General features: G+C 43.4%; 2 protein-coding genes across 6 annotated transcripts in view; one reads left to right on the top strand and one right to left on the bottom strand.

Moving 5' to 3' along the window:
• Positions 1-1,408, bottom strand: part of NAA15 (N-alpha-acetyltransferase 15, NatA auxiliary subunit) — an 89,582-nt gene extending 88,174 nt beyond the window's left edge. Inside the window, exon 1 of one of the 2 annotated variants that reach the window (XM_055275932.2) lies at positions 939-1,408. In XM_055275932.2, the coding sequence (XP_055131907.1) occupies positions 939-992 (54 nt within the window). In that variant the 5' untranslated portion in view covers positions 993-1,408. The remainder of the gene's footprint in view (positions 1-938) is intronic. The other variant, XM_055275933.2, reaches the window with a different exon arrangement.
• Positions 215-13,064, top strand: NDUFC1 (NADH:ubiquinone oxidoreductase subunit C1). 4 transcript variants are annotated; one of them, XM_055275950.2, is made up of 6 exons: positions 219-357; positions 6,413-6,447; positions 6,817-7,044; positions 7,624-7,727; positions 10,487-10,566; positions 12,924-13,064. In XM_055275950.2, exons 3-5 carry the CDS (start codon positions 6,978-6,980, stop codon positions 10,544-10,546), a joined length of 231 nt encoding a protein of 76 aa, XP_055131925.1. In that variant the 5' UTR covers positions 219-357; positions 6,413-6,447; positions 6,817-6,977; the 3' UTR covers positions 10,547-10,566; positions 12,924-13,064. The 4 variants fall into 4 exon arrangements, with proteins under 4 accessions (XP_063494279.1, XP_055131926.1, XP_055131925.1 ...); XM_063638209.1 differs by lacking the exon at positions 6,413-6,447 and having other exon boundaries at positions 215-357; positions 10,487-10,563; XM_055275951.2 differs by lacking the exon at positions 6,413-6,447 and having other exon boundaries at positions 216-357.
• Positions 13,065-24,593: the final 11,529 nt, after the last annotated feature.

Raw genomic sequence — 24,593 nt, 5'->3', positions numbered from 1 at the left:
TTTAAAAAAATGCAAACTGCACACATTTGAAATGTAGGGAATAAGTCTGAGCTAGCGTCAACAAAATCCATCTCAAAAGTTCTCATATGTCTTTTCTCTGGTAAGTTTTTGCATGTGTTAATATACTTCAGTGTATAAGAAAAGTCTAGGTCTGGAACGTTTCAACTGAAGACTCAACTTTTTACTTCCTACCGAACCGCCCCCTCGCACTGGGCCCCACCTCCCGAGAAGAGTGACGGGGTGGGGCTGTTTCCCGCTAGGAAACTAAGAAATAAATGCCTCATCCCTACTCCAGAAACCAGAGAACAAGGGAGGCAGAGGAGCTGAAGACTCCAGTATGCAACTGACTACAAGGAGGTAGTCGTTTGAAAAGCTTTCTTTCCTTCTCTGAACTCCTTCTTTCCCTCCTCTCAGGTCATTCGGTGACCCCGGGCCGGGCGGAGACAGGTGAATCCCAAGAGAGGAAGAGGGAGGGACAGATGATGGAGGGAGAACCGCGTTTAGGCAATGAATGAGCCTGCTGCATCCGCACCACCTGTTCCTTCCAAGGGTGCCACCACGGCCTGCCAGCAGGGTTCCCACACCAACTGGGCCGCGACTCCTGCCGGTGTCGCCCACTTGCCCGCCAAAGGCCGGGCCTCTTCTCCCCCGGATCGGGGAGAATGAGAACCAGCAGTCCAGAAGCCGGGAGGTCGGGGCCTAGTCCGGAACCAGGGCCTTAAGCGTGGGGATGGAAGGAAGAAGCCTGTGGTCCCTGGCGCGCGGGCCATAGTAGGAACCACAGAGAGGGAGCAAAGCAATGCATTCGGCCTGACGAGGACTATGAAGGCGGGGTCCCAGGCGGGAGTGGCTCAGTGCCCGCCGGGCCGAGGTTAGGGGTGACAGGCCCGGTTACCGGCTAAATCCTCCCCACTGCTTGCCCGGAGCCTCACACTTACCAAGATCCGCTTGAAGAGCGCATTCTCCTTGGGCGGGAGGCTCACGGCCGGCATCGTTCCGGCTGCTCCCGCTGCTCCCGCCACCACCCGGCTCGGTCAGTCAGTTTGTCCGACCGCCGCCGCTGCCGTTCCGTAGCTGCTTCAGCCTTGAATATCCCGATCCGCCGCCACCACCAGGCCTTGGGTGTCGCCGCGTTGCCCTACCCGGACACCTCCTTTTTCCTCGTTGTCTTTTTTCCTTTCTCACTTAACGCTGCCGCCGCCTCCCCCACTACGGGTCTCCGTCGGCGGTTCACGTGGTAACTGAACAGACCGACAGAGGCAGCCAAAATGGCGGACGCGGAGGGCTTTCCCACCCGGGTCACGCTTCCTAACACGCAGGCGCGGTGACCTCCTTTCCCCACCTCCTCTGGGTTTCGGAGCTTGCCGGGAAACCTGGAGGCTGGCCCTCTGTGGAGGCCGGGAGGGTCGGGGCAGGCCCCGCCCATCATTTCAGTGCGTGGTGCCCTCGAAGCGCCCGCAGAGCTACGGGAGGCTAGGCAAGTACGGTTCAGACCGCCTCCTCATCAAAAACAGCCTCTCTGGCGCCTTCCTGCTAGATTGACCTTTCATTCCTTGGAAAGAGTCTCGCACAGTGTGTGATCATCGTTTGAGCCCAAAGTGCTAAATACAGGTGTAGGTGTTTGAGAAGCGCTGTAGTTGATTATGGACGAAATACCTAATTTAAGGAGCAGAGGCGGAGTGGAAAATGAAAAAAGCTTCACCGCAGTGGAGACTTGTTAATAGCCCTGGGGAGGAAAGGGCTTAACAGAGTCTGAAAATCGTGAAAGAGCTTGACCGATGAAATGGGCCTGGCTGTCGTATCGGTAATTTGGTGAATGTTGCTTAAGGTCAGCCTGGAAAGGTAGTTAGCCAGATCCGAAGTGACATATTTGCACTGCCAAAGGAGCCTCTGGAGGTTAAAGTATGTGTTTTAATTTCGTTGTTGAGGCCATATAATGCAGAGTTGACGGACCGACCTTATGAGTCACCTTGGAGTGGAGTAGTGGAGACTTAAAAACAGACTACCCTGGAGCTGGCTTCAAACTAGTGCTTAATATTGTGACTCGAACTCCCCATCCCCAGAAATTCTCAGATCTTAGAAGCCAAAGACTGGCAGGGATACTAGAGAGAACTACTCGAGTAGGCGAGGTCAGACTACGTACCGAATAGGACTCCTTCCAAAAATGTAAGTCACTTCATTAACAGCTGGCAGTAAAACTTTTTCAAAGTGGCATTCCACTGATCTAAAAATTTTCAAGTTATATGAGCCACTTTTAACCTTTGGTTTTTGATTACCTCTTTCCAAATCCTGATTTCACTCTGTAGCATTCTTTGCATCATGAATTATTAAACAATATGTTATGTACATGTTTTTTACTCTTTTAAATTTATTTACAAAGATATTTTAATTTTCAAACTTCTCTTAACTGTCCCTGAAAGGTGTGAGTTGAGAAATATGTTTCCCAATATAAACTTGGGTTTTCTAGCTGCTATATTGATTGTCCTCTCCCTTCACCGGGGTCATAAATAAGGTTTTTAACAGTCAAATCCTGGAGTTTCCTTAAATTCTGTGATCTCTCTTCAAAAGTTTGAGAAAATCATATATACAGGAAACTATGTTTCAGTTTGAAATATGGCCAGTATTTTAACCTTAACTTTATAAAACTAAGAGCAAGCTTATAATTCATTTTTAAGCTGTTATTTAGTAATAACCTGCAAAATTCACTGCCCCAAGAGGTCTTTCAACTGTCTGAACTATTGAAAGACAGAAAAATAGTCTAAATGCAATTGATAATTTTAGCTTGGATTTCCAAATCTCTGGCTTCATATCCAAAAATCCCTACAGCAATACTATTTGCTATAGTTCTCTAAATTTCTCCTGTAAAGAATATTGTATTTTCTTTCAGAGGAAGAAAATTTCTGGCCTTTGAAACAATCGGTAGCTTCCACCAGAACCTGAGTACCTGATTAGATGAGCCAGAAATAGAGTTTGGCAAATGTTACATTCTTTTTGGGTGATGACAAAGAAATGGCAATTTTAAAGGCTCGGCAAATACTAGTCTGATTCAACATTTAACTGATTCATTCGCTAGTTAAAATGCACCTACAGATAACAGTCTGTCTACACAGTAGCCTGAATTGAATAAAAATATATATATTTACTCTGATCACCACAATTTTACAAATAGAGATCCCATTTGAGTTATACCGTAAGTAACAGCCATGCTTTCAGAAAGTTAATATATCCAAGGCTATATGCTGCCGCCGCCAAAGCTGCTGCTGATAGTTAATTCATCTTACCCCATGTGCTTGCAGGTCACTATGTTCCAAATGCCAACTCTAAAAAATATTAACCAAAAAGAAAGAAATAAAATAATTTACCTTGCAAACTTTAATTCCACAAAAGGGATATGTTGAGTGAAATTTCTCCATATATGTAAGATGTTCTCTATTGAGACTGTTACATCTTATTAAGTATTTGGATCTTATTTAAAAAAAAAAAAAAAAAAGGCTGGTCATGGTGGCTCACGCCTGCAATCCCAGCACTTTGGGAGTCTGAGGCGGGCGGATCACAAGGTCAGGAGTTCAAGACCAGCCTGACCAACATGGTGAAACCCCATCTCTACTAAAAATACAAAAATTAGCCGGGTGTGGTGATGCACGCCTGTAACTCCAGCTACTCAGGAGGCTGAGGCAGGATAATCGGTTGAACCTGGGAGGTGGAGGTTGCAGTGAGCCAAGATCACACCACTGCACTCCAGCCTGGACAACAGAGTGAGACTCCATCTCAAAAAAAAAAAAAAAAAAAAAAATAGGCCAGGCATAATGCCTCATGCCTATAATCCCGACACTTTGGGAGGCTGAGGCAGGAAGATTGCTTGAGCCCAGAAGTTTGAGACCAACTTGGGCAACATAGTGAGACCCCGTCTCTACAAAAAAATTTTAAAATTTGCCAGGTATGGTGCTGTGAGCCTGTAGTCCCAGCTACTTTGTGGGCTTAGGTGGGAAGATGCCTTCGGCCCCAGAGGTCAAGACTGCAGTGAGCTGTGATGACACCTCTGCTCTCCAGCCTGGGCAACAGAGCTGAGACCTTGTTCCAAAAAAAAAAAAGAAACAATGTAAAAGAAATTCACGTATTTGTCACCCAGATTTAACAAATGTTAACAATTTGCTATTGCTTCTGGGTTTTTTTTTATGTGTGTATAGACAGGATTTCTCAATGTTACCCAGGCTACTCTTGAACTCCTGGGCTTAGGCAATCCACCCACCTCAGCCTCCCAAAGTGCTGGGATTATAGATGTGATCCTCAACACCGGCCTGCTGCTGAATCTTTTTTTTTTTTTTTTTTTTTTTGAGACAAAGTTTCGCTCTTGTCGCCCAGGCTAGAGTGCAATGGCGCAATCTCAGCTCACCACAACTCTGCCTCCTGGGTTCAAGCGATTTTCCTGCCTCAGCCTCCCGAGTAGCTGGGATTACAGGCATGCACCACCATGCCCAGCTAATTTTGTATTTTTAGTAGAGACAGGGTTTCTCCATGTTGGTCAGGCTGACCTTGAACTCCCGACCTCAGGTGATCGCCCGCCTCGGCCTCCCTAAGTGCTGGGATTACAGGCGTGAGCCAGGGCGCCCAGCTGCTGAGTCTTAAAAAATAAAAACTTATAGATACATCTTGGTGTGTGGGGAGGTGGGAGGTTGTTGTTTCTTTTGTTTTGTTTTGTTTTGTTTTTATGACAGGGTCTCACTGTGTCACCGAGGCTGGAGTGCAGTGGCACAGTCTTGGCTTACTGTAGCCTCACCTCCCAGGTCCAAGCGATCTTCCTACCTCAGCCTCCCGAGTAGCCGGAACCACAGACATGCACCATCACACCCAGCTAATTTTTTAAACAATCATTTTGTAGAGATAGTTATCTACCCATGTTGCACAGGCCAGTCTTGACCTCCTGGACTCAAGCAGTCCATTTACCTTGTTCTCACAAAGTGCTAGGATTAGAGGCCTGAACCACTGTGACTGGCCCAAGTCCTAAGTTTGATTCATAGTATTCTCATGAATGCTATATCAATAAAAAAAATGGGTTTTTTTGTTTTGTTTTGTTTTTTGCATTTTATACTGTTTTTCAATTCTTGCTCTTTTTTTTACCTTCCTTGGGAGATGGGATTTTTTCCCAGTGGAAAAATCTTGGACTGAAACTTTGCTTTTCTGGCTGCTAACTCAAATCCTCTCTCTTTTCACTTGGATCATTAATAAGATTTTAGTGTTCAAATTCTGAAGATGCTTACATGAATGTTATGAAGCAACTTCTAACAAAATATTATAGATATTAGTTCCTAGCTGGAATTACTTAATCAGGATTCTTTTCAAGATGGAGTTTCACATACAGCTGAGTACTCCAAGTGTACAGTTCCCATCAACTCTAATATGCTGAGAAAAATGTGCTTATACTTCATCACTTTCCCAAAATACACACTAGTAAAAGGATACAAGGGCCAAAGCTCTGAAAAAGAACAAAGCAGTCCTTCTCAATAGCAGTACTGAAATTAGTAATTTGCTTACTGGTTCTGTATACTCTGACTAAAGGTAGCATCTGTTTCAACTTGTTGGATACTAGCAAAAGCTTCGTCAGGACAAGCTTCCAACGGATGGTGTAGAAAGGATATACAACTGACAGGTTGCTGAGTGGACAATAAGTTGAGAACCAACAACTGTCTCAGCACATTCATTGGGTAGTTTACTTACTTGAGCATGAGTCCAGGAAGTTCAAACTAGGTTACAAACTAAAGTGACTCACAATTTAGCAATCCATTTAGCCACCATTTGCATGTTAAAATGAGCCAGAAAACACAGTGCAATTAATTGACTTTTTGGTCAATAATTTTTGGTTAAAAAAAGATCTTAAAATAACATTGCTAAAGAGAATATAGGAGATTTGCTAACATTTATTTTGGTTTTAAAATTAATAACAAAGTTTAAAGGATTAGTTTTAAAGGGTCAAAATGTATTGTCTGTTACCTATAAACATTTTTACTGGTCTTTAGACATCAGATTGAACTGAATTGAATGTACAAAGATCTGGCTCAACTGTGCAAGATAAAACCTATTCCTCAGAATAATGTCTTTAATAGGCAAAACCAAATAGTTTACTACTACCAGACACTTGTTTAAGCTTCTCAACAACCCTATAGGTTTTATGTTACAGATGTAAAACTTAGGTATAGAGAGGTTAAGTAATTTGCCTAGAAATCATAGAGCTAAAAAGTGGTGAGCAGAATGGCTTTGAACGCTGATTCTACAGCTTATGGTCTAGGGTGGTCCAAGTCTGTTAGGTGGACTAACGAGGATCACTAGATCTGGAGTCAGAAGACCTCAAACTGTATCCCACCTCTTCCATCTATGTGATCTTAAGCCTACCTAAGGCACTAATTCTACTTCACAGGTTTGTGAGGCTTCAGTATGATCGTGGTGTAAATGGTAAGTGTTAAGAGATCTTTTCAACTATAAAATATAATATTTCACCTTGGATGAGTAGCTGTCTTCTTTAAGCTTCATCTGTAAATTGAGGCTTATAACCACGGCATGATATGTGCTCGTTGTGAAGATGAAATAAGACAATAAATGTAAACAATATGATACATTAATGCACCGTGCCTGGACCACAGAATTCAATCCAAGTGCTAGTTCTTATTCGGCACGACACTTCTTTTTTCTGGCTCATGTAGGAAAATTTTAATAAACCTCTTGATGAATAGCCGTAGAGATGGGGTGAAAAACCCCCAGAGGACAGAGAATAGGTAAATTCTTTTTTCTTTTAATTACTTTCTTCCTAATTCCACTTTATAGACAGAAGGCTGAGGCCGAGGTGCTAGAGAACCTTGCCGTGCTGGATTCACGTTGACGCCCCCACTGAGCTCTGCTGCAGAGCCTGCGAGTCCCGCACTTCCGGCCGCCAGGTGGCGCTGGTTCTGTTGCCAACTCGGAAAGACTGAGCTGGGCCACGCAAGATGGCGCCGTCCGCCTTGCTGCGTCCCCTCTCCAGGCTGCTGGCCCCCGCCAGGCTCCCGAGCGGCCGTGAGTATCCTCCTCGTGCAGGCCGACTCGACCCTCAGATTACCCCTCCTAAGGCGGACCCAGCCCACGGGTGCAGGAGGCGGCAGCGGCCCGGGTTCGTCCTGCAGTGACCTTCGCCGGCCGACGACCCAAGGCCCAGCCCACGCCTGTTCCCTACGCAGGACTTCCCCATCACCCGCCTCTAGCACTTACCCAAGTGCAACCTGACCACTCTTGGCCTTTGTAAATGGACTTTGGGTCCTTGCCTTCCCCAGCTCTGTACGTTAGGTCCCGTAAACCGGGAGAAGAGACATCCTCCCCGGGGCGCCTCCTACATGACCACTCCCGAGTCGTCTGAGGGTCCGCAACCCCTTAAACGAGGCTCTGAAAGCCTCGGGCAGGACAGGTGCGTCCTGTCTAACTCGCCAGTGGCCCTGGGCGAGGTACTTGATCTTTCTGAACCTCTATTTCCTTGGCTGTTTAAGTGGGAGATGGAGGAGTTGAAGGGAAAATTAAATGCGATAATACGCACGTAATTGTTAGGGTTTTTTCCCTACAAGGCAGTAAGTTACAAATTTACAGACCCTCTTGCCCTTTCAGCTTCAGCGCGATCAAAGTTCTACGTGCGAGAGCCGCCGAATGCCAAACCTGACTGGCTGAAAGTTGGGTTCACCTTGGGCACCACCGTCTTCTTGTGGGTCTATGTAAGTACTTTACTCCCGGATGTCGTGAGACTACGCCAGCGTGGTAAGGGAATGAGATAACATTGCGAGATTGAATGGTGCTCTTATGTTGTATGGCAGTGAAACTCTCATAACAGTAGAATATTTATATAATCGCTGATACATATTTCTCCATAAGAGTAATCCCAAGGACTAAAAAGAAATTAAGATTTCAGCAACATTGAAAAAGTATGATGGGACTAAAATTTCTGTTATTGTTCCTTAACATGGTTTTGTAAGGAATGGCAGTTTTACTAAATAGTAATTATACTTTCTTTCTTTTTTTTTTTTTTTTTTTTGAGACAGAGTCTCGCTCGTCTCGCTCTGTCTCCCAGGCTGGAGTGCAGTGGCGTGTTCTCGGCTCACGGAAAGCTCCGCTTGGCGGGTTCACGCCATTCTCCTGCCTCAGCCTCCCAAGTAGCTGGGACTACAGGCGCCCGCCACCACGCCCGGCTAGTTTTTGTATTTTTAGTAGAGACGGGGTTTCACCGTATTAGCCAGGATGGTCTCAGTCTCCTGACCTTGTGATCTACCCGCCTTGGCCTCCCAAAGTGTTAGGATTACAGGCGTGAGCCACTGCGCCCGGCAATAGTAATTATACTTTATTTCTTCATGAGAATTGAGGCTAATTGGAGTTTTATGAAGGTACCTTTTTCACATGCTGTAAGGACAAACCGGCAGTGTGCAAGTTGTACAAATTAAATCCCAGTAGACTTCCATTAGGTTTTAATCAATGTTTGTATAAATACATTGTTGGAAATTGTACATAGTGTGTAGCAACCTTTTTAAAAAAATTTTCAGGCCGGGCGTGGTGGCTCACACCTGTAATCCCAGCACTTTGGGAGGCCATGGTGGGCAGATCACGAGGTCAAGAGATCGAGACCATCCTGGCTAACACAGTGAAACCCCATCTCTACCAAAAATACAAAAAAAATTAGTCAGGTGTAGTGAAGGGCGCCTGTAGTGCCAGCTATTCAGGAGGCTGAGGCAGCAGAATGGCGTGAACCCGGGAGGCAGAGCTTGCAGTGAGCCAAGATCATGCCACCACACTCCAAGACACAGCGAGACTCTGTCTCAATAAAAATAAAAATATTTCACACCACGTGCTTTACACATAAACTTGCGTTTAATCATTTCAGCAACACTACGTGGTACCTACTGTTGTTGACCCGTTACAGATAAGAAACACACTTGGAGAAACTAGTTTGCTGAACCCAGTTCTCCTGACTTCAGAGGCCACACTATCCTACAAAACACTGTAAAATACTGCTTCTGTGGGGATAAAATTTCTTTTTAAAGTTAAAGTATCTGCTATATTAATATTTAAAATTTTGTTTTTTATCTAATGGGTTTGAGATTTCCTCCACTGTCCCCCCAGCTCTTAGTTATTTTAAATTTTCTTGTTAAAGTGGTTCAGATTTTTGACTTGGAAGGGGGTAAGAGATTTTGAGTCACTTACAACTTAATAGTAACTCATCTTTTTGAATAATGTTGCTTATAACGAATTTTATACATTCTTAATTTAAGGTTTTCTCTAATAAGAAGCTTAATTACTGCTGAGAGCACTAGAGATTGAACTTGGATCTTTGATTGCCATGAATGTCATCGTATATAAGCCGTTTTTCCAGTTGCATATTCTGTCAGACAGTGGTTCTAAAAATGTGACTGTCCTCCATGACATCTAATTAATACACATACAGTTTTGTGGTGGGGTCCGTCATTCAATCAAGGTATCCCACTTCTAAGATTAGAAGCATAACACGCACCCACCAACCAGCCTGGATCCCATTTAATAACCAAGTTCTGCTGTATCATGTTGATTTACCCCTTCATGATAAGCCATTTCATTACATTTATTACCCACCAAATGAGGTAAAATTTTTTGTCAGTAGTTTAATTTAAATTTTTGGCCAGGTGCAGTGGCTCACGCCTGTAATCTCAACACTTTGAGAGGCCGAGGCGGGTGGATCACCTGAGCTCAGAGTTCGAGACCAGCCTGGCCAACATGGTGAAACCCCATCTCTACTAAAGATACAAAAATTAGCCAGGCGTGGTGGCGGGCGCCTGTAATCCCAGCTATTCAGGAGGTTGAGGCAGGAGAATCACTTGAACCCGGGAGAAGGAGGTTGCAGTGAGCCAAGATCACGCCATTCCACTCCAGCCTGGGCTGGAGCAAAACTCCGTCTCAAAATAAATAAATAAATAAATAAATATTTAAGGGCTCCCTTCTCAAATTTAGTATGTCACATTGTGGTGAGCAAGTTTATACCATTCCTAGTTTTTGAACTTTTGGATCTCTTAGCCTTTTATTTCTAACTAGAATAGTTGTTTATTTTTTCTATCCTTATTCCTTTTACAAAATGTAAGTATCCAGGAAGATTTACATTTCTTTTTTTTTTTTTTTTTTTTTTTTTGAGAAGGAGTTTCACTCTTGTTGCCCAGACTGGAGTGCAATGGCACGATCTCGGCTCACCACAACCTCCGCCTCCCAGGTTCAAGCGATTCTCCTGCCTCAGCCTCCCTAGTAGCTGGGATTATAGGCATATGCCACCACGCCCGGCTAATTTTTTGTATTTTTACAAGAGACGGTGTTTCTCCATGTTGGTCAGGCTGGTCTCGAACTCCCGATCTCAGGTGATCCGCCCACCTCGGCCTCCCAAAGTGCTGGGATTACAGGCATGAGCCACCGCACCCGGCCAGGAAGATTACATTTCTAATTTTAACTGTTTAACTCTTTGTAGCTCATCAAACAACACAATGAAGATATTTTAGAGTACAAAAGAAGAAATGGGCTGGAATAAACTTTTGAAATACTAATGTAGTAAGTATACAAGTTTATTGGATGAATAGATTATGCAAATTAACTTGACCTCTTTTTTAAATACTGAAAAACAAGCTTGTTTTTTGTTTTGTATTAGGTTTATACATTTTAGCACCATATGTCTGTCTGTGACAAATTTATAAATTTGTAATACCTTGCCTCAAGCAGTTGGTTTCGTTTTGGGGGGGGGTTGGGGTTTTTTTTGTTTGTTGTTTGTTTGCAGACCTGTTGGCCAGGCTAGTCTCAAAACTCCTCGCCTCAGCTTCTGAAAATGTTGGAATTATAGGTGTGAGCCACTTTGCTAGCCTCAAAAATCTTTTAGCATAATCATTTTTAATCATTAGTCTTTGACTCTGTTCAAAGAAAGGTACGTTTAAGAATGAAACCAAAATCTGCCAGGCGCAGTGGCTCACGCCTGTAATCCTAGCACTTTGGGAGGCCGAGGCGGGTGGATCACGAGGTCAGGAGATTGAGACCATCCTGGCTAACACAGTGAAACACCGTCTCTACTAAAAAATTAGCCGGGTGTTGTGGCGGGCGCCTGTAGTGACACCTAGGCCTGGGTGACAGAGTGAGGCTCCCTCTCAAAAAAAAAAAAAAAAAAGAATGAAACCAAAATCATATTATTTTCTTAAATCTAATAGTGCTTTACACTTTGCTTTCATAGCACTTATGACAAATTATTATTCTTTGTGTGTGTATTTCTTAATGTCTGTTTGGTATCTTGTACACTTGAGTGTGAATTCCATGAGAACAGAAACCTATTTTATTAATTATCATTTATTCAGCAACTTGCTCATCTGGTCCATTTAGGAGTTTAATATTTGTAGAAGTGATGAATGTATAAGGGCAATCGATTCTTTTTATTTTATTTTATTTTTTTGAGACGGAGCCACCAGGCTGGAGTGCAGTGGCACAATCTTGGCTCACTGTAACCTCCACCTCCCAGGTTCAAGCAATTCTCCTGCCTCTCAGCCTCTTAAGTAGCTGGGACTACAGGCGCGCGCTACCACGCCCAGCTAATTTTTGTATTTTTAGTAGAGGCGGGCTTTTCCCATGTTGGCCAGGATGGTCTCCATCTCTTGACCTCGTGATCTGCCCGCCTCGGCCTCCCAAAGTGCTGGGATTACAGGCGTGAGCCACTGCTCCTGGCCAGGGCAATCAATTTTTAAATTTTTTTCTGCATGACTGTTTCATTATGATTGTCAACTCAACTAATATACAATTGGACAGTTCCTGGTAAAAACCTAGCTATGAACAAGATAGTGTATTCTGCATGGTCTGTGATTTAAAAGAGAAAGTTTATTACACATATATAAAATATATACATCTGGCTGGGCGCAGTGGCTCACACCTGTAATCCTAACACTTTGAGAGGCCGTGGCGAGTGGATCACTTGAGGCAAGGAGTTAGAGACCAGCCTGGCCAATGTGGTGAAACCCCATCAGTACTAAAAATACACAAAAAATAGCTAGGCATGGTGGTGCGTGCCTGTAGTCCCAGCTACTTGGGAGGCTGAGGCATGATAATTGCTTTAACCCAAGAGGTGGAGGCTGGGAGGTTGCACTGAGCCAATATTGGGCTACTGCACTCCAGCCAGCCTGGGCAACAGAGCAAGACTCTGTCTCAAAAATAAATGAATGAATAAATAAGTAAATAATATATACATCTATTGATATGTATCAAATATATATAAGTATACCATATACAGTATATATATATATATATATATGGTGTATTTCTGAAAACCTTTTAAAAAAATCCTATATTAATCCTTTTATAAGTGAAAAGTCACTTAAAAATCTCAGCTTTCATAATTGGGTTGATTAAGTAACTTATATCTGCTGTATAATAAATATAGCGATCACAGACTATCCTTTGTTTTCCATATTTTATAACTCTGAAACTGAGCTCTTTACTGTTGATTATCCAAATCTTTTGCTATTATCTTTTTTCTATTAGCACCCTGCCCATTTCACTACTCTAATCAGCCAATCAAGAGATAAAATGAGGCTGGGCTTGGTGGCTCATGCCTGTAATCTCAGTACTTTGGGAAGCCAAGGCAGTTGAATAGCATATGCCCAGGAGGTTGGGCAACATAGTGACTTTGTCTCTACCAGAAAAAAAAAAAAGAGGTAAAAATGAAATAGGCATTTAAATACAAACCAGATGGCTTTTGCTATTCTTTCATAGTTAAGGCAAAATATTTTTTGTTAAAATTAAATAAAATAAGGTATTGGTACTCTTTGTGGGTCTTTTCTAGACTTTTTCTGATGTTCTAAGGTGAATTCAGAGTAGTTTAATTTTAATATTATTTCTGCTGATTAATGCTACAGTTTTTTTTTTCTTCATTATAGGTATCCTCCATATAGTGATTGTAGCTGTTCCTCTGGATTCACCATCTGTTGAGTTGTAAATGTGAGGGAAAAAGTTATATGTGAATATATATCAAGTCAGCATTTGTATTTTGCATCATTAAATAAAAAGAAATAAAAATACTTCTGTATTCTTCAGATAAAGCATATTGTGACAACTTGTAGAAAATGTCAATTCTAAGGTACATTAATAGAAGTATTTCAGTATGGAAGGTACCACCTGATAAGAAGGTCAGTGGTAATTAAGGACACATTGGTAAGAAAAGTTGGTGTGAACACAGATTCAAAAATCAGGGCTGGCTGGGCACGGTGGCTCAATGCCTGTAATCCCAGCACTTTGGGAGGCCGAGACAGGCAGATCACCTGAGGTTGGGAGTTCAAGATCAGTCTGATGAACACGGAGAAACCCCATCTCTACTAAAAATAAAAAAATTAGCCGGGCATGGTGGCACATGCCTGTAATCCCAGCTACTTGGGAGGCTGAGGCAGGAGAATCACTTGAACCTGGGAAGCGGAGGTTGTGGTGAGCCGAGATCGTGCCATTGCACTCCTCCAGCCTGGGCAACAAGAGTGAAACTGTCTTAAAAAAAAAAAAAAATCAGAGCTGAAGGATTTACTCTTGTTATCACCTCTTAATTTCTGATCAGAACATTTATTTAGTGTATCAGGAAGGCAGAACTACCTTATTACTCAAAAAACAGGATCACAAAGATTGTTTTCTCTAGAGGAGTCATTTTGGTAAGTTAGAAAGGAAGGATGAATCCTGTTACCAGAGTTTTTTCTGACTCCTTTAATTTGAATGATTTTCATTTGGGTGACTACTTTTACACACTTATGGCAACACAAAATTTGTTGTCTTTTTTTTGCTAATGTGACTTTAAGCCTATGATTTAGCAAACTTTAGCTTTTTTTTTTTTTGACTGAGTCTTGCTCTGTCGCCCAGGCTGGAGTGCAGTGGCGCGATCTGGGCTCACTGCAAGCTCCGCCTCCCAGGTTCATGCCATTCTCCTGCCTCAGCCTCTCCAAGTAGCTGGGACTACAGGCGCCCACCACCACACCCTGCTAATTTGTATTTTTAGTAGAGACGGGGTTTCACCATGGTCTCAATCTCCTGACCTCGTGATTCACCCGCCTCGGCCTCCCAAAGTGCTGGGATTACAAGCGTGAGCCACCGCGCCCGGCCTAGAAACCTCTAACTCTTGATTGTTTTTTTTGGAGGGTTTTGTTTGTTTGTTTGGGGCTTCTTTTTGAGACAGGGGCTTACTCCCAGGGTCAAGTGATTCTCTCACCTCAACCTCCGGAGTAACTGGGACTACAGATGTGTGCCACCATGCCCAGCTAAATTTTTTTTATATTTTTAGTAGAGAGGAGGTCTCTCTATATTGTCCACGCTGGTCTCCAACTCTCAAACTCAAGTGATCCTTCCACCTCAGCCTCCCAAAGTGCTGGGATTACAGGCGTGAGCCGCCGTGCCCAGCGACTATTGATTTTTTAAAAAAAGGATGGAGGGTTAGTAGACAAATACACATTTGACTTCCTCAGTAGGAGCACCATAACTTTCAACTCCCCAAAACCTTAACTATTACCAGGTACAGTGGTATGAGCCTGTAGTCCTAGATACTCAGGAACCTGAGGCAGGAGGATCTCTTGAGCTCAGGATATAGTGCACTATGCGGATCGGATGTCCTCACTAATTTTGACATCCATATGGTGACCTCCCAGGAACGGGGGATACCAGGTTGCCTAACAAAAAGACAGCAGTAACCTCTGCAGACTAAAGAGGGGTAAACTGGCCCAGGTCAGAAACGGAGCAGGTGAAAACTCCCATGCTAATGAGTAGAGGGATCACGCCTGTGAATAGTCACTGCACTCCAGCCTTAGCCACATAGCAAGACCTCATCTCTTTAAAAAAAAGAAAGAAAAAAGAAAACTATTAATAGCCTGTTGTTCACTGGAAACCTTACCAATAACATAAACAGTCGATTAACACATATTTTGTATGTGTATGTATTATATACTGTATTCTTTTTTTTTTTTTTTTTTTTTGAGATGGAGGCTTTCTCTGTCACCCAGACTGGAGTATATTAGCATAATCTTGGCTCACTGCAACCTCCGCCTCCTGGGTTCAAACCATTCTCCCACCAGCCTCCCCAGTAGCTGGGATTACAGGCATGCACCACCATGCCCAGCTAATTTTTGTATTTTCAGTAGAAATGGGGTTTCACCATGTTCGCCAATCTGTTCTTGAACTCCTGACCTTGTGATCCGCCCGCCTTGGCCTCCCAAAGTACTGGAATTACAGGCGTGAGCCACCACACCCAGCCTATATACTGTATTCTTACAAAAAAGTGAGTTAGAGAAAACAATGTTTTTTAAAAAAACCTTAAAGGGCCAGGCATGGTGACTGAAGCTTGTAATCGTAGCACTTTGGGACACCAAGGTGGGCAGATCACTTGAGTTCAGTTCGAGACCAGCCTGGCAACATGGCAAAATCCCATGTCTACAAAAAAATAAATACAAAAATTAGCCAGGCATGGTGGATGATGCCTGTAGTCCCAGCTACTTGTGGGGCTGAGACAAGAGAATCTCTTGAGCCTGGGAAGCAGGTTGCACTGAGCCAAGAAACCACTGCACTCCTTAAGGAAGAGAACATACAATTCATTAAGTGGAAGTAGATCATCATAAAGATCTTCATCCTCATGTCTTCACACTGAGTAGGCCGAGGAAGAAGAGAAAGAGTTGGTCTTTCTGTCTTGGGTGGAAGAGAGAGAAGAAAATTCTTTATAAGTGGATTCATGCATAAAGACCTGTGTAGTTCAAAGTCATGTTGTTCAAGGGTGAACTGTACATTTGACCATCAGGAAAGCCCTTTTCCTTTTTTTTTTTTTTTTTTTTTTTGAGACTGGATCTCCTCTTGCCCAGGCTGGACTGTAGTGTTACAATCACAGCTCACTGCCGCCTCAATCTCCTGGGCTCAATGATCCTCTCATCTCAGCCTCCCAAGTAGCTGGGACTACAGGCCAGTCCAGATCTGGCTAATTTTGTTTTGTTGTTGTTGTTTAGACAGAGTCTTGCCCTGTTGCCCAAGCTGGAGTGCAGTGGCACAGTCTCGGCCCACTGCAACCTCCGCCTCCAGGGTTCGAGTGATTCTCTTGCTTTAGCCTCATGAGTAGCTGGGATTACAGGTGTGTGCCACCACACCCATCTAATTTTTTTTATTTTTAGTAGAGATGAGGTTTTACCATGTTGGTCAGGCTGGTCTCGAACTCCTGACCTCGTGATCTGCCCGCCTCAGCCTCCCAAAGTGTAGGGATTACAGGAGTGAGCCACCGTGCACGGCAATTTTTAAAAGTTTTTGTAGATGTGGGGTCTTGCTATGATGCCCAGGCTGGTCCCAAACTCCTGGGCTCAAGCAATCTGCCTGCCTCTGCCTCCCAAAGTTCTGGGGTTATAGATGTGAGCCACCATTCCGGCAAAGCCCTTTCTTGTGCACTTAAAACTTGTTTCAGTTGCCACTTCATTAATTTATAATTTAAACATTTATCTTGAATTATGTACTTGGGCCCAATGTAATCACAAGGTCCCTATAAGTGGGAGAAGGAGGCACAAGAATGTGTCAGAGTGATGTGATGTGAGTGAGAAAAGAGTTTTCTTTGCCATTGCTTCTTTGAAGATGAAGCTAACAGCCAAGGTATGTCAAGAAAACGAATTCCCACCTAGAGCCTGCAAAAAGGAACACAGCCCTGCTAACACCTTGATTTTAGCCCACCTTTGTCAGATTTCTCACCTACAAAACTGTAAGATAATACATTTGTGTTGTTACAATAAATAGGTTTGTTATAGCAACAATATGAAGCTAATATGATTTGTCACATAGTAACAGAATAAGAGTTCAAGCACTTTTCACTAAAACACTTAAAAATTCACATCTCTAAATGGAACAGAAAACTAAGACACTTGAAGTTTTGGAAACTTACAGCCTTAGTAGGTGGAAATAAAGTACACCTTTAATAAATAGAACTTAGTGTACATTGGGCTTTGAGAATATAGCTACTTTGTGTTGTATGGACCTTCCTCTTTTTTTTTTCTTTTTTTTTTTTTTTGAGACAGTGTATCACTCTGTCGCCCAGGCTGGAGTGCAGTGGCGCAGTCTCGGCTCACTGCAACCTCTGCCTCCCAGGTTCACACCATTCTCCTGCCTCAGCCTCCCGAGTAGCTGGGGCTACAGGCGCCCGCCACCACGCCCGGCTAATTTTTTGCATTTTTAGTAGAGACGGGGTTTCACCGTGTTAGCCAGGATGGTCTCAATCTCCTGACCTCGTGATCCACCCGCCTCGGCCTCCCAAAGTGCTGGGATCACAGGCGTGAGCCACCGCGCCCAGCCTTTTTTTTTTTTTCTCTTTTCCTTGTCTTCGCACAACTGATGATGGACCTTCCTCTTGATTATGCCCCTTTAACTCCAGGGAGCCATTCATGGAGGACCAGGGCTGTCCAAAATAACTTTCCAATGATGGGAATGTTCTGTCTGTGCTGTCCAGTACAGTAGCCACTAGCCTCTTGGGGCTATTAAGCATTTGGAATGTGATTAGTGTGACTGAATGCTTAGTATTTAATTTTAATTAATTTTTTTTTCCTGGAGACAGAGTCTTGCTCTGTCACCCAGGCTAGAGTGCAGTGGTGTGATCTCAGCTCACTGCAACCTCCATCTCCTGGGTTCAAGCAATTCTACCTCAGCCTCCTGAGTAGCTAGGATTACAGGCACCCACCACCACGCCCAGCTAATTTTTGCATTTTTAGTAGAGACAGGGTTCCATCACGTTGACCAGGCTAGTCTCGAACTCCTGACCTCAGGTGATCCGCCTGCCTCAGCCTCCCAAAGTGCTGGGATTACAGGTGTGAACCACCATGTCTGGCCTTAATTAATTTTAAATATTTATTTGTTAATATATTTAAGAAAAAATGTTTTGTAAAGAGACAAGGTCTCACTATCTTGCCCAGGCTGGTTCTCACACTCCTGGGCTCAAGCCGTCCTCCCGCCTCGGCCTCTGAAAGTGCTAGGATGAACAGACCTGAACCACCGCTCCAGCCTAACTTTAATTAATTTAACTAGCTAGATGGAGCTGGTGGCTGCTGTACTGAACAGCACCATTTAGAGTTGTGCCACATAGTGGCGCTGGTAAAAATGCTTCCTAAATTAAATAATTGAAACCTATGTTTTTTTTAAAAAAATTGTGAAGATAGGCCGGGTGCAGTGGCTTATACCTGTAATCCCAGCACTTTGGGAAACTGAAGCAGGTGGATCACCTGAGGTCAGGAGTTCGAGGCCAACCTGACCAACGCGACAAAACCCATCTCTACTAAAAATACAAAAATTAGGCGGGCGTGGTGGCCGGCACCTGTAATGCCAGCTACTTGGGAGGCTGAGACATGAAAATAGTTTGAACCTAGGAGGTGGAGGTTGCAGTGAGCCGAGATTGAGCCGTTGCACTCCACCCTGGGCGACAGAGCGAGACTCCGTCTCAAAAAAAAAAAAAAAAAATGAGGATAGAGTGACTCACAGACCCCAAGAATAAGAGTGGACCTGAGCCCAGGAACAATTGAAGCCTGGGACCCAAATGTCATTAAGATTCTTGCTCTTGACTCAGCTATCTGTGAGTCTGCCTTATCTTCTTGGCACATGGACCTTCTCTTCCTCAATCCACATTGTAAAGAGAAATCCACAGCAAATGGTTCCTGAGTTACTTCTCAATTCAAGAGAGTAGCTGGACTGAGCAAGAAGCATTCTGATTTTTCCCCAAAGGAATTTAGAGCTGCCTGTGGTCAAGGGATGATTCTTTCAGTAGTAAAATTGTTTCCAGGCCAGGCGCAGTGGCTCACGCCGGTAATCCCAGCACTTTGGGAGGCCGAGACAGGTGGATCACGAGGTCAGGAGATCAAGACCATCCTGGCTAACACGGTGAATACGAAAAATATTATACTAAAAATATTATATATGAATACTAAGAATACTAAAAATACACAGTCTATACTAAAAATACAAAAATTTAGCCAGGCATGGTGGTACTCACCTGTAATCCCAGCTATTCAGGAGGCTGAGGCAGAAGAATTGCTTGAACCCAGGAGGCGGAGGTTGCAGTGATCCAAGATTACACCACTGCACTCCAGCCTGGGCAACATAGCAAGACTCCATCTCAAAAAAAAAAAGTTCCCACATAAAGAAAGATGCAGACAAAAAAATATGTGAAGTATAGTCAAATAGTTTAATAATAAAAATCGGGTAGACCTTTCTTCAAGATTTAGGTAGTCACACTTGAAATTATTAAGTTGCCTTGGAAAAACAGGCTATATAAACCAAGTTTCTGATATAAGAAGTTGTGGGTTGAATTGTTTCCCCAAAAAAGATATGTTAAGATCCCAACCCGTAGTACCTCAAAAAGTGGACTTAATTGAAAATAGAGTCATTGCAGATGTAATTAGTTAAGATGAGTTCATACTGGAGTAGAGTGGACCCTTAATCCAGTATGACTAGTATATTTAAGAGAAGAGACACATAGGAGAAGATGGCCATGTGATGACAGAGGCAGAGACTGGATGAATCTACAGCCAGGGATTGCCGGCAAACAACAGAAGCTAGAAAAGGCAAAGAAGGATTCTCCATTAACTTAAAAATCACAAGATCTACAAGTTTGGAAATGGAAACTTTATTTCTTGTAAAGGATTACAGCCTACAAGGTGGCCATCCTAAAGACTGGAAAGTATAGCCTCCAGCAGAGCCCAGAGACAGGCACTTTGGAGGAGAAGGGATTGGGGTAGAAGCTTTATGCTGAACAGTTGGCTAAGCATTCATATTCAACAGGTTACAGGAGGAGCTATGAATATTCACAAAGGTCCTTGTTTTAGCCTGTTCTCACATTGCTATAAAGAGCTACCTGTTGGTCAGGCATGGTAGCTCACACCTATAATCCCAGCACTTTGGGAGGCCTAGGCAGGTGGATCACCTGAGGTTGGGAGTTCAAGACCAGCCTGACCAACATGGAGAAACCCTGTCTCTACTAAAAATACAGAATTAGCCGGACATGGTGAAGCATGCCTGTAATCCCAACTACTTGGGAGGCTGAGGCAGGAGAATCACTTGAACCTGGGAGGTGGAGGTTGCAGTGAGCTGAGATCACGCCATTGCACTTCAGCCTGGGCAACAAGAGTGAAATTCTGTCTTAAAAAAAAAAAAAAAAGAGCTACCTGTGACTGGGTGATTTATAAAGAAAAGAGGTTTAATCTGCTCATGGTTTTGCAGGCTGTACAGGCTTCTGCTTCAGAGAAGCCTCAGGAAACTTAACAATTATGGTGGAAGGCAAAGGGGAAGCAAGCACTTCTTCACATGGCCAGCAGGAGAGAGAGAGAGGGTGAGCGAAGGGAAAAGTTCTACACACTTTCAAATATCCAGATCTTGTGAAAACTCACTATCATGAGAACAGCAAGGGGGGAACCCATCCCCATGATCCGATCACCTCCCACCAGGTCCCTTCCCCAACATTGGAAATTACAGTTCAACATGAGATTTGAGTGGGAACACAGAGCCAAATGATATTAGTCCTGATGCATGCATATTGACCAAACATGCATGTAACATACAACTTACAATATGCATGCATATTGACCAAACATGCATGTAACATACAACTTATGTTCGCTTTGGAGTAGAGACTTAACATTTAAATGTATTATAATTAGGCCCTATATGTCAAAAGATCTTTTTAGGATATGAAGGACTCAAGTGTTCAGCATCTGTAAATAGGCCAGAGCCAGTCCCTGGTAGGTGGTCTTTTTTTTTTTCCTCCCCAAAGAAACATGGCCTTGCAGTGCAGTGGCACAATCAGGTCATTGCATCCTTGAACCCCTGGGCTCAAGTGATACAGGTGGGTGCTACCACACCCAGCCAATTTTCTTTTTTTTTTTTTTTTTTTAATAGAGATGGAGTCTCAACATCTTGCCCAGGCTGGGCTTGAACTCTTGGGCTCAAGTGATCCTCCTGCCTTGGCCTCCCAAAGTGCTGGGATTACAGGCATGAGCCACCACACCAGCCCAGTGGTCTTTTTTTTTTTTTTTTTTGAGACGGAGTCTCGCTCTTTCACCCAGGCTGGAGTGCAGTGGCGCGATCTCGGCTCACTGCAGGCTCCACCCCCCGGGGTTCATGCCATTCTCCTGCCTCAGCCTCCTGCGTAGCTGGGCCTACAGGCGCCCGCCACCTCGCCCGGCTAATTTTTTGTATTTTTAGTAGAGACGGGGTTTCACCGTGTTAGCCAGGATGGTCTCGATCTCCTGACCTCGTGATCCGCCCGCCTCGGCCTCCCAAAGTGCTGGGATTACAGGCGTGAGCCACCGCGCCCGGCCTAGCCCAGTGGTCTTATCAGGAGAAAGTTACTGAAATCAGTCTCTCGTCCAATCAAAGCTGTAGCTATGGCTTGTGGAACAGGGTCAGTTAGTGTCTAGTGATGAATGACAATTGTTTTAATATTCCTTATCTGGAGGCCAGTGCTTATTTAGCTGCTAGAGAAAAAGAAAAACCTGTGGCAGTTAGAAATAGTTTATTCTTTAAGTGTAGGAGTGAGTGACTTAACCCTTGCCTAGCATGGCCTTAAACTTCCATTTATAATTTGGTATCTTATTGCCACAAAGTCTATTCCGTCAGTTTTAGGATCTCTATTTTAACATTTATGCTGGCCAGTTATTGTATCTAAAGTGCAAAAGGGAGCAGGTGTAACAAGAGTTGTCTGACCTCCCATCCCATCATGGCCAGGAACTCGGTTTTTAAGATTTTTCTGGGGTCCCCTTGGCCAAGAGGAGGTCTATTCAGTTGGCAGGGAGCTCAGGATTTTATTTTTAGTTTATATCCCCTACAGGTTTCAGAGAGGGAATGGCCCTGCCAACGTCTTCATTTGAGACTTCTATCCTCCAGAAAACTGTTAGAGAATAAATTGTTTTAAACCATCCAAGTTTGTATCCTTAGGAAAATAATACAGAAGTGTTAGGAAATCTGATGTTTATTTTGTGACAGAAGAGATAGTTAATAGACGGGGATAGTACTGAATGACTTTCAAGAGTAGTCAGGCTGGGCACAGTGGCTCACGCCTGTAATACCAGCACTTTGGGAGGCCAAGGTGGGCAGATCACAAGGTCAGGAGTTTGAGACCAATCTGGTCAACGTGGTGAAACCCCGTCTCTATTAAAAATACAAAAATTAGCCAGGTGTGCTGGCACGCACCTGTAGTCCCAGTTACTAGGGAGGCCGAGGCAGGAACATCGCTTGAACCAGGAGGCAGAGGTTGCAGTGAGCCAAGATCGCACCATTGCACTCCAGCCTGGGTGATAGAGCGAGACTCCATCTCAAAAAAAAAAAAAAAAAAGTTGAGAATTGACCATCTTGATTATCTTTTCTCCCTCACTTTAAGTAGTTTAAACCATGAAAAATATGCTTATCAGGACTTTCTTAACTGTTTACCAATTTGTCCTCCTAGTTGCTCCTCTAAATTGTTTAAGTGTGTGTCAGTATTTTTCTCTCAAAACATATAGGCAATAGCCTAAGAATTGAGTGCTCAGAAAAACTTAGCTGATATTTCTGTGAAATCCAAGAAACCACTCAGACTTTGAAAATTTCTTTTATTTATATAGCTCTTAAGCCTTGAAAGTATAATTAATGTTGCCAGTAGAGGACCTTTATAATAATGTTTTCAAGACTAATATAATCTTTGTCAATAATCACAGTTAGATGGAGGTCATCTAAGATAAGCCGAGTTATCTCTGGCCCTAAATTCTTGTTTTTCCAACCAAACGAAGAAAAATTTCAAGGATGTGCTCAAGGGCAGCCTTATGATCAGTATGATTAATAGTTAGGAAACTATTGGCTGAGCCTTACAGAGTCTTCCATAGCAAAGGTGTGTTAAATTTATCTGGGGCTTGGAAGAAACAGTCTGCTATGGAGTGAATTTGACAACTTGAGGGTATGTCCTCTCTTGGAGAATGCTTCATCAAGATTTGAAAAGAATTTGCCATCAAAATGGAAAGCCACAGGAGCAGTTGAGTAGATAGAAATTCCTTTCAACTTGAAAGGCATGAGCTTTTAACTAAGGAAAATAATCTGGAGAAATGGCACTATTTATCTCACAGTTCTTTTCTATCCCAGCTGGTATGGCCACATTCAACCTAGAGAGCATGATAAGCTTCCCCTGGATCTTACCATCTAATAAGAGATGGTGGGATACAATGAATCCCGCCATGTGCCACACTGAAAGGCAGCAGAGTGTAGCAGGAGAGCCTTGAGCTTCACCTTAGGCTCGAAGTCAGAATCTAGCACTGCCTCCTCCAACTGGCTGAGCACATTTTATATCCTTTATTTTTTTTACTTTATTTTTTACATTTCGTATCTAATGTGCCTCTTTTTTTTCTTTCTGAAAAAGAAACAGATGAGGTTTTGCCATGTTTGCCAGGCTGGACTTGAACTCCCCAGCACAAGCAATCCTTCTGCCTCCGCCTCCCAAAGTGCTGTGAACCACTGTGTGTGACTTTTTTTTTTTTTTTTTTTTGAGTCAGGGTCTCACTCTGTCACCCAGGCTGGAGTGCAGTGGCAAGATCTCAGCTCACTGCTCCTTGGCTCAAGCAGTTCTCCCACCTCAGCCTCCGGAGTAGCTGGGACTACAGGCATGTACCACCACACCCATCTATGTTGTAAACTTTTTTTTTTTGAGACTGAGTCTCGCTCTGTCACCCTAGTGATTAAATTAGTTAACTCTCTTTCTGAGTATCAAAAAACCAATCTGGTCATTGGCTTGTACTCTTCTTATGAGAATACGTTAGATATAATTATAATTGGGTTCAGGACTATAACTTCTGAGAAACGTCTATTTACACAGCAAATGAACAAATATTGTGCCTGTTACATGTCAACAGAACTTTAAGCTAGAAGTATTATGTTCATGTCCTTTTTGTTTTTTTAATTCATGACCACCAGTAAATCCCCGGACATTCCCGCCCACCACCTAGTGGTGTCGTTTGCTAAAGGGAATAATTGCTACCTCCCTCAGAGGGTTGCAGTGAAAATTAAAAGAGATAATAGATGTGAAAGTGCTTTATAATTTTTCAAGTGCCAAACACACATAAGGGATTATTATAGTAGGAAATGGTGTCTTCCAAAGAGTAATCATTTAGACAATGTTATAAACGTAATAAATTATTGGTTTCCATATTCAAACCATGACAAGTTCTTGTAGCCACGATTAGACGGAAGAAACTAATAATTTAGTATTTTTAGTTGATGTGTTTTTTTTGTTTTGTTTGTTTTGTTTTGTTTTTTGGGTTTTTATTTTGTTTTGTTTTGCTTTTGAGACAGGGTCTTTCTCTGTCACCCAGGCTTGAATGTAGTGGCATGATCTCGGCTCACTGCGACCTCCGCCTCCCGAGTTCACGTGATTCTCCTGCCTCAGCGTCCCGAATAGCTGGGATTACAGGCCTGCGCCACCACTCCCGGCTAATTTTTTGTATTTTTAGTAGAAACGGGGTTTCGCCATGTTGCCCAGGCTGGTCTCCAACTCCTGACCTCAAGTGATCCGCCTGCCTCGGCCTCCCAAAGTGCTGGGATTATAGACGTGAGCCACTGCG

The sequence above is a fragment of the Symphalangus syndactylus genome, chromosome 4 (genome assembly GCF_028878055.3).
Source record: "Symphalangus syndactylus isolate Jambi chromosome 4, NHGRI_mSymSyn1-v2.1_pri, whole genome shotgun sequence".
In the NCBI taxonomy this organism is placed as follows: Eukaryota; Metazoa; Chordata; class Mammalia; order Primates; family Hylobatidae; genus Symphalangus; species Symphalangus syndactylus.
Note: the sequence above shows the minus strand (reverse complement) of the source record. Positions and strands in the feature narration are given on the sequence as shown.